Source organism: Enoplosus armatus, chromosome 22 (assembly GCF_043641665.1).
Source record: "Enoplosus armatus isolate fEnoArm2 chromosome 22, fEnoArm2.hap1, whole genome shotgun sequence".
Lineage (NCBI taxonomy): Eukaryota > Metazoa > Chordata > Actinopteri > Centrarchiformes > Enoplosidae > Enoplosus > Enoplosus armatus.
Window position 1 is genome coordinate 5,333,285 of NC_092201.1, and position 14,302 is coordinate 5,347,586.

Below are 14,302 nucleotides of genomic sequence, written 5' to 3' on the forward strand. Positions count from 1 at the left end.
TAAATAACCTTTAATAAAGATTGTGGGACAGTTGAAAAACGACCCCAGTCATGTTACCACTTCTTCTGGTTTAACTTGTCCAGTCAGTAGTTCATTGTGTGTGACCACTGATGTTGTGATAAATGTCCTGACAAGTGAGTTTCTAGGAATCGTGTACAAATAATAATAAATTGCTTGTTTTGTCCAAGCAACAGTCCAAAACCAAAGATATTGAATTTACTATAATAAAGGACAAAGAAAACCAGGAAATATTCACATTTGAGCTGTCGGACCCAGTTCATTTTGGGAAAAAGTACTTAAAGGATGAATCTATAATGAAAATAATTGCCTATTTTCTGTCAATCAGCTAATTGTTTCAGCTCTAGTTTACTTGATATGTCGTTCATCTGTGAGTAAATGCTAACTATGTACAGTCTTTGTGTTTTTAAATTGGTTAATGTACATTTAAGGCCCAAGTTAGTTTCTCAGATTCGTTCTCACGCTCATGCTGCAGTTGTAGTGTTAGAATACAGAGCAAGTCAGAATCTCGTTGTATTTCTGTAGGTAATAGCTTGAAATAACACACAGAACAGAGAAAATTATAGGCTGCTACTTGATCCCTAATTACTGCCAATAAGGCGTGGATTTGTTACTTGAAAGAGGTGCATGGGATTCAAACCATGATGACCACAGTGCCGGTTCATGACCTCTTGGCCCGGCTGCAGCACTCAGGGAGTACGCTGGTTGCCAGTCTGGGTCTGAGCCAGGCGTAAACTGACACCACAGCACCCACAGGCTCCGTCACTCAGAGACGGCTGGTGTAATTACAGAATCCCTCTACCATCGGACACAATGTAGACAATGCACTGATGCAAGTGTATGTGTACACACAGAAACATAAGCTCACACTCGCACTGAATCTCCCATGGCCAGATATCTGATAGTGAGCAACGACCTTCATGTGTAGATTCAAAATAAAAGATAAAAATTAAAGAGACACTGCTTAAATCCTTGAAGCCCACGGATAATATAATTAATTCTAATTAGATTAGCCTTTAGCTGCCTCGGGGAAAAAATGAAGTAGAAGAGAAGACCTGCTGGTTTTTCTGCAGTAATGCAATCTTGGATAAGGACCCTTTTTAAAAGTGCTTTGCAATTATGTGGGTTTGTGTAAGAGGCGACGTCGCAACCTCATCCTATACTGGAGCGGGGGAGTCGAGCCGTAGGACGCTGGAAAAGATGCGATGCATCATCATGTTTGTTTAGTATGGGACTGGTTTCCAAAGAATTCAGAATTTCACTTAATTGATTGTCCAATCATAGCTTAGCAACCGTAACTAGGCATGGCAGGATTCACAAGCTTTGGATTTTGGAGGGTGGTGTCATTGTTTTGCCTTTCGAAAACCAAAAACGTGAGAAAAGGTGGAAGGAATGGATCGGACAGCGTGTTAATCTGCTCTAATGTGAGCTGCAATTGCTAGCATGTCGGGCTAATGAGCTCACCACATACAGCAGTAACAGTTATTCTCAAGGCCATGGAGCACATCATTAACTACATTAGCTTGTGAGTTTGCAGGTTAAAACCCTGTTCACAATTAGCACAGCCACCGTGTGGAAGCTGATGCTAACAGAGTTTAGGCTAATGTTAGCAGCTCTACACTCCAGCAAACCCCAGTCAATGTTACCTGAGATGACGTTACGTTCAACAAACATGTTAGTCGTCATCCTTTAAGTATTTTCGCTTATAACGTTATGAAACATGCTGCTTATTAATATTCTTGTTTTAAGATGAGTCAGCCAGAGACGACTTTTCTTAACTCAGGAGCTAACGTTAGCTTAATTAGCTAACTGCTTGCTATCTACAGCTGACAAAATCTGACAAAATGGACGGTTTCTGGCTATAGATGAGAAGCTGCTTTTGTCTACCTCTGTCTGAAATTATTCACCCATTGTTTCCATACTTTTAACATTGATGTTAAATCTACTATTGTTATCACTGTAAACTGGATATGTTATCTTAAAACAGAAAGCCTGACAGGTTTAGCAACAGTCAGCTCACACATCAGCTCTTTTTGTCTCCCAGGAGCTGATACATTTTGTTAATCTAATATCATTATCCGGTCATTAACCCACCCTCATCCTCTCCTTCTGGTTAAAGATAAACTCTGAGTGACTCATTTCCTCTCCACATGAGACAAGAACCACAAAAAGACTAGGAACATTGTCGTTTTTATGGAAGGAGCTTTGGATGATCATCAGGCCTTCTTTGCTGATTAAGACTCGATGTGGGCGCGTTATGTCTGTACCTGCAGATGCAGGACATGCTGTGAGCGCTGCCAAATCGGGGGTGACCTGCTGTGCTGTGCCTGAACGCATCCTGTGTAGACACAGATAGAGCTGCTGTTGCTGCTCACGGTGTTAGTGGTGGTTTCCACTCTGGGAGTATTGGATCCTGGATGAGATGAGGCTTGTTGGGCCCCTGAAACCCTCCTATCTCCTTACTTGAGTTTACTAGTTGGCCCTTGTCTTCTCGGAGGTCTCCATGTTGGCACTGGGATGTAAAAACCACTGCCCGCAGTCGTACTACACATAACTCAGCTTTTCAGCGTGTTTTTTTCTTTTCCACAATGTTGGCACTGTGTTAGTTAGTGAAAGGGACTGACTTTTCCTTTGTGCTGCTTGGCACTGGCACTCAAGTTGACTAATGCTGCCTTAATTATTGGCTGCATTTTGCAGCATTTTGCTCTTTCTATTTTTCCCACACTCCCTCCCTCCCCTCCTGCCTCTGTCGGCTTTTGTCCCTTTATAATGGTCTTAGCCAGTGTGCAGCTGTAGAGCTCGATTTTTGCCTGTGTCTCCAGCAGCACTCAGCTGACCCACTAATGGAGGGGTTGTGTGAGGAAAGGCCGGAGGCAGCAGAAGGACTGCAGAGCTGCGGCTTAAAACAACCCGCCTCCGACAAACAGCGTGGACCTCCTGGGGAGAGAAGCTTTGAGGACAAACACAGAAAAACCCTCCACCAGAAGAAAAGGAAACATGAAATAAGGCCAGAGTGCAGCAACATCACCTGCAGACAGCAGTAAATCTCTGCAGCTGAGCTGAATTCTTACGCCTCAAGCATCTCCAAACTTTATTTTTGAAATGACCCTGAGTGACTTTGGACATGACGCGCTACTTTGTCAAGATGGCATCATAACCTGAGAAGCTGGTCCCTTAAGGTTTTAGTGCTCGTCCTTGCTGCCCAGTACTTTTCCTTTCAAGTCATAACACAGACCCTGATAAGGATGCCGTCTTATTCATCAGTGTCAACGCGACAAGGTTAATGCTGACAGGGAAACACTTCGGAGCTTTATTCTGCTTGTCTGCACGTGATTGACAAGGACAAGTTCTGGGGATTTTTTTTGTATTTAAAAAAAATAATGTTGAGAAAGTTTTGTTGCTTAAATAACTTACAAAATGAAAAGAGATAAAACATGCTGGCAGCCTCAGGGGGCAGAACTGTTAAGAGACATTGTGATGGACATTTTTCACTGTATTCTGGTATTAGAAGTGCCTGATGATTAACTGATTAATTGTGAAAACAATCTATAATGACATTGATCATCACTTGCAGCCCTAAGTCTTTACATCCCTAGTAAACTCTGCAGGATTTCTGTGAGACAGAAGAGACAGAAACTTAACTTATTATAACCAGTTTAGCTTCTGTTTCCATGTTGGCTTGCAGCAGAAGGTGGCTGGACACCATCATCCTAACTGACAGGCGTAGGGAGAGGCGGGAGGTGGGGTTGACTAACCTTTAGAAGAATGCAGTAGTGGGTGTATGTGTGTGTGTATTTGAGAGTCATGAATCTGGGATGTGCAGCGTCCATTCCAACACTTTTCCAGCTGCAGGAACATTTCCATTGTCAGGCGTTAATCCGTAGTGACTCTCAGCCCCCCCCCTGCCCTTGTCCTTGTGTCCACAGGGAATCTGTGAAACACAAAGCTGGAATGTCAGTTGCCTCAGCAGAGGGACCTTGACCGACCTTTTTATTTTGGTTTCTGTGCATACAGAGTAGTAAGTGCGCACATGTTACCTTGTCTGTAAGTTATAGATACAGAGATAAAAGATTAAAATAACGTGAAGCTCAGTGGGACTTCTTCTTGGCTGTAGTTTATGTGACGCCTCTTTTCCACTACAAACACACACACTTTTTTCTGTGCATGTGTGTGTGTAAGGGAGTGTGATTCAATATTGCATGCACAGACGGCAGAATGGAAGGAAAGCAAGTATATACAAGATTGTTTTGTTATCTGGGCCACGTTTGGCTCAGGAGGATTTGGTTTCCGTCTTCTGTCTTTGGGCAGACATGCCGGGAATCTGCAGCCCAGGAGAGAGGATGAAAGAAGCAAGAGAGAGTGGGGATAAAAAAAAAAAACAACAACTCATCTTGTGTACAAATCACAGCTCCACTGAGTGCTGATCGAGCCTCGGTCTTGGCTAAATGTCGTGCTATTGTTGCCAAGTGCAAAATTTCACAAGTAGGGATCCCATCAGCTCCTTTTTTTTTTTTTTACAGGCTGGTTGGCAAATGTTAGACGAGACTGAACGTGCCACGACTGCTGTACGCTGCTCCTGTGATTGGTTGGGAAAAGGAGAATGATGCCAACCCGAGACAGGAAGCTGTCATCCAGTCTTTAAGAGGCCTGTAATGTATCGGTGCACCGTTGTCATGGTTACACACAAATGAACAGCAACATTGGCAGCGTGGTTGTGAGCTTTTTAGCCCACACATCCAACACAATGCTTTGATCAGTCACAGAGAAAGCACAGCTGAAGTCACATGACAGATCACATTACTGTCAGTTTATTGTCTAAAGGGAACAAGGACAAAGTCTCAGACTGTAAATGTTCGGCAGCACAAAATAACCATCAAATAAAACAAGAAAATGCAATAAAATCCACAATAATCATCCTTTTCTTGTGTGTGTAAAGCAGATAAGATGTGCTCCTTCTATAAAAAAATGACTATTACTCTTAATGTGGTTTTTACAGCCACAATCCAAAGTGCCTTGTTGTTCACAGTTCACTTTGTATCATTACCACACTCATCTTAAATCGTGCTTTATCATTCTTATTAATATTCCCACCACAGAAGTATAATGGCATTCATTCAGTGCATTGTGCAACTGGACATCCTTGCCTTTGTCTGACGCAAGACTGTCTTATGACTTTGACTTACTTAGCAAGTGTTTGTCAGTACTCATGTTAGTATCATGTACATCTACATGGGTCTTTCCTGTAGCCATAATGTGATGAACTTCCCGTGCACTCGCTCATTTCCTCAGGTGCCTATAATTGCCTCCTGTGGTTTTGTTGTTGTCTCTGTGGGGGTCTGACAGGCCTCAAAGGCACAAAGGGCAACCTCTCCCTCCAAACTACACTTCTACTGAGGGCAGTTACAGTAAAATACAAGTAACTGATTGAATCTAACACAACAGCTACATTTCTAAACTAACCAGAATTATATGGGATTTTTTCAAGCAAAAATACCAAACATTTAATCAAATGTTCCTCCCTCTGAAATGTACAGATTTGCTGCTTTTGGTTGTCTCACATTGTAGTGAGTTGAATATCTTTTGGGTTTTAGGCTAAACAGAACATTTTAAGACATCACATTGTACTCTTTTTTTTCTGTCTTTTTTTCTGATGTTTTATAGATGAGTATAATAATGAAAATAATCATTAGTTGTACCCCCAGTTGTCAACACTATGATAAGATACTACCAGGGGAAATTGGAAATTTGTTTTTTTTGTTATTTAGGTGAATTGACAGGCAGCACATTTGTCACGAAGTTGACAGGAAAAATGAAATTTGCTCACTGAAGAGCAAAGAGTTGCTTCTGCTGTTGTCACATTGAGTTATAAGCAGACATAGTCCATTACACCACCACCATTAGAGCAGCGATTGATCCAATTAAGTTGCCATAGAATGAGGGCGGCTGGACATCCAGAAACAAAAATCATTGAGAGAACGACCTGGAGGGCAAGTCTAGGTCACTTTATCTTGAGTAAATGTGTGTTTTAGGGTGATGCAGGTGTTGGAGCCATTGTTTGACTCATTCTTCATTTTGACTGCGTTTCAGTGGGTTGAGTTTGTTGTGTAAATGTTGTGTCTAACCAGCTAGCGAATGTTGATTTAGATCTGTCGCCATGTAAATCTCATCGTGCAAGGATGACCCTGAGTCAACACGACAAGCTGCGTTGTGAGAAACCCCCCCCCACACACACACACACAGCTAAGACTTTACACAACCATACGCAGTGATGGCCGATGATGTCTCCAAAACAAGGTTGAAGTGTTCTTGGTGTGACTCTGAAAATAGTCCAGCAGATTATTGTCATATAGAGAGATTGTAGTTGTACATTCTGTACTGCTGTGGTTTGAGTTGTCTGATAGTAGAGAGGTCACGTGTGTGTGTGTGTGTGTGTGTGTGTGTGTGTGTGTGTGTGTGTGTGTGTGTGTGTGTGTGTGTTCATGTTTGCCTCTGGTGGCTTCAAAAGGCTGTTTCTTTGCAAGGTTGGGCGATATGGTTAAAATATACACCATGATAATGACAAATATATGCAAAACTGCATATAAAATACTGAAATTAATATATAATGCAATAACGAGTTTCACTGTCACGCATTACATTAGACAAAACTCTTCAAACATGTGAAATAAAAATACATTTTGTTAGTTTTTATCACAATCTGAGCTTGAACTAACAATTAGTTTCATTACCTATTATTAATAATGTTTATTTTCTTGACTAATCTATTCATTTTCATAATTCTTAATTTGGTTTCCTTCATCTTTTATGAGAGTAAACTGATTATTTTTTGGGTTTGTTTAAAGACCTCATCTTAGACTTCAGGAAAACTCTTTATAATTATCTAATTCTATTCTTTTGGGCATCTTTATGCATTCATCCCAGACTGTAGAGGGATGACGGGAAATCATGCAGGCTCTAAATTTCACTTCTCCTCTGGAGCCCTAGTCTTTTCCTGTGGACTCATCACACACACACTCACACACTCACACTCACACTCACACTCACACTCTCACACTCACACACACACACACACACACACACACACACACACACACACACAAGCTGATGTCAAATTGCCCCGAACACTGCCTTTTCTCTATCCGCCTGTATGAATATTCATCTAATTTGCATACCAGTTGCATGTTTCTTCTGGCAGTTTGAAGGTCAGAACAGAGAGATAAAGCCACCGATCCACGTTTTGAATTTGCTGAAATGTGTTTTTTTGTCCTCCCAAAATATATCAGACTGTGCCGTTTCATTACTTAAACTCACCATGTATTCACACACAAGCTTCACGAGTACTTCCTGATACATTATATAAAGTATGTGGCTGCCAGCCCTCGCATTCATCGCCTCCTCTTCCTCTTCCTCCCTCTGCAGGAGCTGTCTGAAGACCGGGACCTCGACAGGTTAGGAGAGCAGACAACAGACGGACTGACCAGACTGACGGACATCTGCAGTGGCACAGCGGGCAGCAGAATGACGTCCATACCAGAATACTACGCTGGCAAGAGCGTGCTGATCACAGGGGCCACGGGCTTCATGGGAAAAGTGCTGGTGGAGAAGCTTCTGAGGTCCTGCCCCGAGGTCAAAGCCCTCTACCTCCTGGTCAGACCCAAAGCCGGGCAGTCCATGCAGCAGAGGGTCAGCGACATGATGACGTGCAAAGTAAGAACCATTGACCTTTTACCCCCCGCTCTTACCCAGAAGATCACTGGCACTATGGGGATCTCTCACAGGCTACTAACAAAGAAAGGTTGTATGAATATAAACATGGAATATATGCATCAGTACATTTCAGTCATACAAGCGACTGCTGCATTAGAAAATATTTACTGTAGTGTGAAAAGTCCAAGGTGCATTTTGGTCGTAAATATCTCTGAGCTTAATATTCTGTTATGTGGGCTGCTCACAACAAGTGGAAGATACGCTTTTTAGAAAACTGATCCCACTTTGGGATTCAAGGTCTTTTTTGGATGAATTCTGCAACCATGACGTCATGTTTTGTTCCCAACTGCAACGACAAAGTGTTTTGTCAATGTGTTCCAGCTGTGAACTGTGTTCGAACCTCTGACTGGCCTCTCAGCAGTGATCAAAGCTCCTGGGTATTGTGGTATTTACAGCCATCCACCATACCAGAAGTGATGGGGGGAAAAAAATACACGATTGAAGTTGAAATAATTCAAACTCATGGCCATAACATAAACCTGTAGTATTGTTGAATTATCTGGGAGAGTGTGTTGAGGAACATTGATGATGTCAGTAAAAGAAAACTTTGAAAGGGGAATTAAAGGAGTGTAAAGACACGTCACTCTGCCTTATTTCTTCACCCTTCTTCTGCTGCTTGGACTTGGAAGATTCTGGTTTGGGTGCATGTAATAGATTACTAAACCTGCCAACATGGGAATTGTCAGTGGCCTTGTAATAATTTGAAACGCAGCAGTCAATTAATATGGAGAAGGGCTTGTGTTAAACCATTACAGCAGCACCTCTGAGGCCATCACACCGGGTGACATTTACTGTACTTAGACGTTTTGACTAGTAGGTTGTTGATTCAAATCATCATTCAAAGCCAGGCTTGTTTAAAAGGCATTGCGGTTGTAAGTGTGTTTATAGAGCAATAGAAATTCGCCTGTGAATTATTGCAGCAGCTGCTGTTGCCATGGTGAAGCGAGCTTAATGACCCCAGAAGAGTCCAATAGTTCATCTTTGAGCCTCACCGGAGAGACACACAAAGAGTCAGAGAGCGAAATGAGCCGTCTGATCAAGAATACTCAAAGGTTAACTGAACCGGAAGCTGTCTCATTGAAAATATCTGGAGTGTTTGAGCAGAAGGAGAAGGTGAGAGTGAAGAGGGTGGGTAATGAAGACAGGGAGGTTTTAGGACAGAGAGGAGGCGAGGAAAGGACGGGAGGGGCAGAGAGAGATCAGAGGAGGAGAAGGTGTGAGTAGAAAGCAAGGAGACAAAAGCAGAGGGAGGAAGAGGAGAGAGGTGAGGGGGAGGATGGAGCTTACCTCAGCTGTATCAGACCCAGCAGCAAAGCATGACTCAACAGAAACTTACAAACTACGTTGGACTTAATGAGGGCCGAAGGATTGGCATTGGGTGCGTATTGATGTGCTCAGAAGCAGCTGCTGAGGCTTCTACTCTGCCCGGGTGTTGTTGGCCTCAAACTGTCAGTACACCTAAGAAAGTCACACTTTGGTTGTATTCCCCTCTCTCTTTCTCTGTCTCCCTCTAATAGCGTCTATTTTTACCGCTCCCATTGAACCTTGGTGCTGCATTCATTATTCTACTCGCTGCTGTGATAGCGGCGGAGCTGCAGTTTGAGAATGTGACCCTTAATTTAGCACTTTTATTTCCACCTCACCACCTGTCAAGGTGAGCGTGATGCCTCGGCTGTCCAGGATTCACAGAGTTACCTCTCTCACCATGTAATTACTTCACTCTGACACAACAGTGCTGTAAAAGTGCTAGTCAACAGCACCCTGTAATTTCTGCACATCAGTAATGGGGTGAGTGGGCAGACACAGGGAGGCATTTATTATTATTTTTTTGTACATAAACAACTTTTTAAATATGCGTGTTTGTCCTCTGCTGCGCCTTTTTAAGGAAGACTGTCTTACTGTAGCGTGATAACATGCTAACATTTGCTAATTAGCACTAAAGTACAGCTGAGGCTTATGGGAATGTCATTAGATTTGCAGGTGCAATTTAAAAAGTTGACCTGATGATAGCGCTAGAGGAAATGTCAGGGAATCAGCAAAGTGATTGCAATTCATCCTCTGGGGAACATGAATGTCTGTACAAAATTTCATGGCAATCCATTAAATAGTTGTTGAGATATTTCAGTCCGACCGACATGAAGACACGTCGCGCTCAAGCATGGCTAAAAAGTAATTATTAGATATTTCTAGAAGTCTGTGATAGGTTCATATTTGATGGACAGAAATGAGAGCGGTATTGGTCTTCTCATCTAAATGCCAAACTATTCCTTTAAGGTGGATCTGTATTTGCTAACATGTCGGCAACAAAGCAGACTGTGGAAGGGAGAGAGGATAACAGCTCTGCATCCCACAGCAGTGCTGTGTAGATAATTAAAAGTCCATAAACCTGACACAAGTAAAATTCCTGCTGCGTATCAGTAAGTATTAAACCCACTTCATCTGCACAGATATCGACATATAATTTATCTAGTGTTTGCCCCTCAACAATTTTCCATTGGATTTGGTATCCCTCTAATAGCGTCCGCTATCAGGACACTGCCTGATGCTCTGCCAAGTACAGACTCACTCATGCTCGGTCTGCATTCAGAAGTGATGTCATTAAATTTCCATGACCAAGCCTCAAGTACCAATTGCTATTCATGCGAGTCCTCAGGTCAGTATTATTCTATTCAGCATCGGGATAATTCATGAAGGAGAACAGTGGTTCTGTCTCTCGAGTAGCCTCTCCTCTCATCCTTCAAGCCAGGCCAGTATCTTTCTTACCACCTGTTGCTAGGTAACGACCAAGAGATCTGTCCCGTGGTGTGTTTTTTTTTTTTTTTCTCTCTCAAAGGATGCAATCAGGGGAGCTGCCCCGAGCAGGAGAGGGATAAACCGATAGGAATCTCATTGTCTGTGTGCATCTCCGCCGCACCGACTTTGACATTTAAGCGCTGTCTGTCTGCGCGGAGGCTTCTTTGATCCAGTGGAAATGTTTAGACGCCTGCAGCCTTCGCCGCGCTGCCAGGCACTGCACGGTATGTCAGGCACTTGATACAAGTAGGCCTCTGGGTACACAGGGCCTCTCTCGCCTGCTCTGTGGCATGCTTTTCCCACCCACCAGCAGGCTGTTGAACCCAGTAACAGTCTTAAGCTCTATCTCTGAGGCCGAGCAGCATCTTCAGGTCCAGAGCTGTAGTTGAAGGGGATGGGGTCAGATGCCGGGTGGAGAGGTGGGAGGTGGAATGGTTTGGGTAGGATCTTGTGGAATTTTGCCTACAAGACTGGATCCAGGATAGGGGGTGGTTTACTCTGTGTTACTGTAGAATGACTATTGATCATTGCTTTAGAGGCTGTTCAGCAATCAGTGTGGCAGCTGTAACACAGATGGCTCTAAATGACACTGAAACTGAAAGAGACAACAAAAGGGGCTTTGATTATCTGTTTTGTTTTTTTTAATATGATAGAAGATTATATTTAATGATAAAGACACAAGATGTGGTTGAAAACCCAAATAAAGCTAGTAGGTGAAGCTTTTGACTTGAGATTATTTTGTATAAATATCTTTGTACTATAAGGCATCACCTTGGGAACTGGGGAACTAATTAATGGAAAAAACCAAGATGGATAATTGTCATTTGCAGCCCTAAAAGTGTACTTTTGGTCTGTTGTCAGGGGCCCCAAAATGTTTAGCAGCGCTCTACATCGAACTCTTTCTGACGGATACTTTCCACCCTGTGCGGTCGCCTTTCACAACATTCTCTGATTAAACAAAACCTACCTGTTTTACTCTGTATTACTAATGCACTGTCTCTGGTTGCCGGTGAATTTGGCCACGTGTTTACTCACCATATTTGTTCAAACATGTCGTCTAGTGAGCTGAAGCGGAGCAGAGCAGGTGAGAAGTTGAACAGGTCAGATGTTGTGTTGTGTGCACAAGAAAGGATTAAGACAACAGAGCTGAGGACATATGACATACGACAAGAAAGAAGAATCATGGACATTTGATAAATACATCTTGCTTTAACAGAACAGGAGTCTAACAGTATTATTTATTTATTTTTAAACCATGTCGATTCACGTTGGTGTTTTTCCTTCCTCTTTCTTTTCCTTACACCCTTAACTGATTTATGGCCGGCCTAGACTCTGAAGGGAGATGACTGGTGTTTGCTGTGTTTTTAAATATACACTGTTCTACCTCCATTGAGTCTGTGTTGCAGTTACAAAAGAGCTTCATGCCTGACATGCTTGAAATATCAGAGTCCACCTGAAGCCACGTCATGGTGACGCAAAAGAAATAAGCCACACCTGTATCTTCTATATCCACGAAGGGTTGTTATGTGTTAAAAAATGAGGGCATGGGATCTTCGGCAGGCAGACATTAGTCTATGTTAGCGACACAATACCATGCAGCTAACAGCATAACCACACTAATGATTAATGTTGCGGCGAGCTCTGAGACCAAAGAATTATCGCTCCTATAAATAGAAATGTTCGTCCTGAGTTTAGCAATGCCTTCTCTTTTTTTCTCTGCGATTAAGATCATGCATGTTTCTAGGAGGCTTTGGTTTTGCAACTAATAAATTATTAATAGTTGTGCATCTTAGAGACACTTGGATGCACAGTAACGAACAACACGAGGAGAGTTATGTATGTACGAGCACAGTTGCAGCTACTTGTCTTTTTCTGCAGTTGTCGCTGCTAAACAAGCAGTCTGGAAGTGAATTCTACCCTGAGAGCAGCCCCTCCCTCTTCCCTGTTGTTATAGGTGGTGTATAGGATGTTTGAACCAGACTCTGTGCTTTCCAGCCTTTTGCCAATTATCACACCCTGATCGAACATGACTACATTGTTGTATTGATTTCCTCTTGTTTGCATCCAGAGCCAGGTGATCTTTCCAGCTGTATAAATATTCAAGATGCATTGATTCCTGGTGGCTCAACCAGGCAGCTCTTGTGGAGCAGATGTAATCCTTGCCTGGATTGTTAATGCCAGCTGTCAGCGCAGGCACACCTGAAGCTCCTACCTCTCAATCCTGCAGCAAGAACAGACCATTCTTAACATGCCTCCCTGCCACCCCATCGTGCGTTCAGGCCTCATGAGCTAAATCCTGCGGTTAATGTGTGGCAGCGTGTTTAAGGCGCGTCGAGCTAAAACAGGAACTTTCAGGGATGAGAGTGAGCGAGGTGACTTGGGGTATTTGCTGTGTTGAGTCCCGCTCAGAGACGGGGGACTCTAAGGAGAAATTTGAGGTTGTGGCTGCCAGTCTGGCACATTGTAAGGCATTTGCTGCTCATCTGTGGTTGGTTGGCATGCAATACAGCAGGCAAGCAGACAGAGAGGCAAACCAATAGCCCTACGACGCCTCCCCAGAGAGAGGGGCAAGCGGGAACCAATGCTTTTGCGTATAATTAGGCCGCAAATTAACTCCAGTTTATGAAACAAATTAGCACATTTAAACGTTGCTGGTGAAGTCATTAAGGCAGCAGAGACATGCGTAGTGAAGATCCAGTTCTTCGGGGGACTGTTGTAGCCCAGCTCAGTGCCTCCACAGCATGTGGAGAGTCTGCCAACCAGTTTTCTCTCTCTCTCCACATCCATATGGCTCCATAGATATCGATGGCAGAGGGCCCTCTGAGATGTGATGTGATGGTTTTTGCCACTTTATTATGGCCACAGTGCCCTTATGAAGATATCAGATACTGTACCTTTGGATAATGTACACAAAATCATGGCTGTGCTTTGAGGAGGGGTGTGTATTTTGTTTTAAATTTCTATTCTTTTAATATTCACACCTATCATCTGTGAATTTTAGCTATATTTTAACTATACAGAATCTGCCCTCGGTCACCTTTTATGACCAATAATGATGGGAAGTAAAAAGTACTGGACCAACTCTGGAGCCTTTTAGGAACACCAAATGGAAATTTCAATAAAGCTTGACACATTTCAAAGGGCAGGGCAATTTTAAAGGGCTGTTTTTTGTCTTTTGGTATTGGATTTACTTTAAAGGATGGTCAATAGTGTGGAAACAGCTGGACGAAAGCAAATTAAGTCAACAAAATGGATCTTAATTAAGTATAGAAAATGTTGTTCCAGATTTCCTTGCCCCCACATTGTTACTTTGTGTGTATGTGGATGTTATTGATTGGGTCAAGATGCATGAAGCCCTGCTTTTTGCCTGAAAAGGGGAAGGAGGTTGGTAGAGGCTTCAGGGCCCGATGCCAGGACAGATGAGAAGCTGCTCTCCATATCAGAGAGGATCGTGTTCATCAAGATTACAAACTGCAGTGGCTCTGTCTCCAGATAAACTCTGAAACTAATCTGATACAGAAACTCAGTCTGTTTCCATAGTCGTGCCTGTGAGACATGTTTCTTCTTATCAGGACTTTATGGTAGATGGAAATGGTTCATAGGGGTGAACAGCAAGATTGTTGCCACAATACCACACATTTGTCTGTTGTTGCTGCAGTATGAGAAAAGATTTTATCACAACTTTTTGTGTGATCTTTGGTTGGACGGCTGCAGCACTGTACCT

At 42.9% G+C, this 14,302-nt stretch overlaps 1 protein-coding gene across 1 annotated transcript in view; it reads left to right on the forward strand.

Moving 5' to 3' along the window:
* Positions 1 to 14,302, forward strand: part of LOC139305028 (fatty acyl-CoA reductase 1) — a 51,955-nt gene that overhangs the window by 11,961 nt on the left and 25,692 nt on the right. The window contains exon 2 of the mRNA XM_070928963.1: positions 7,438 to 7,725. Within this exon, the coding sequence (XP_070785064.1) occupies positions 7,438 to 7,725 (288 nt within the window). The remainder of the gene's footprint in view (positions 1 to 7,437; positions 7,726 to 14,302) is intronic.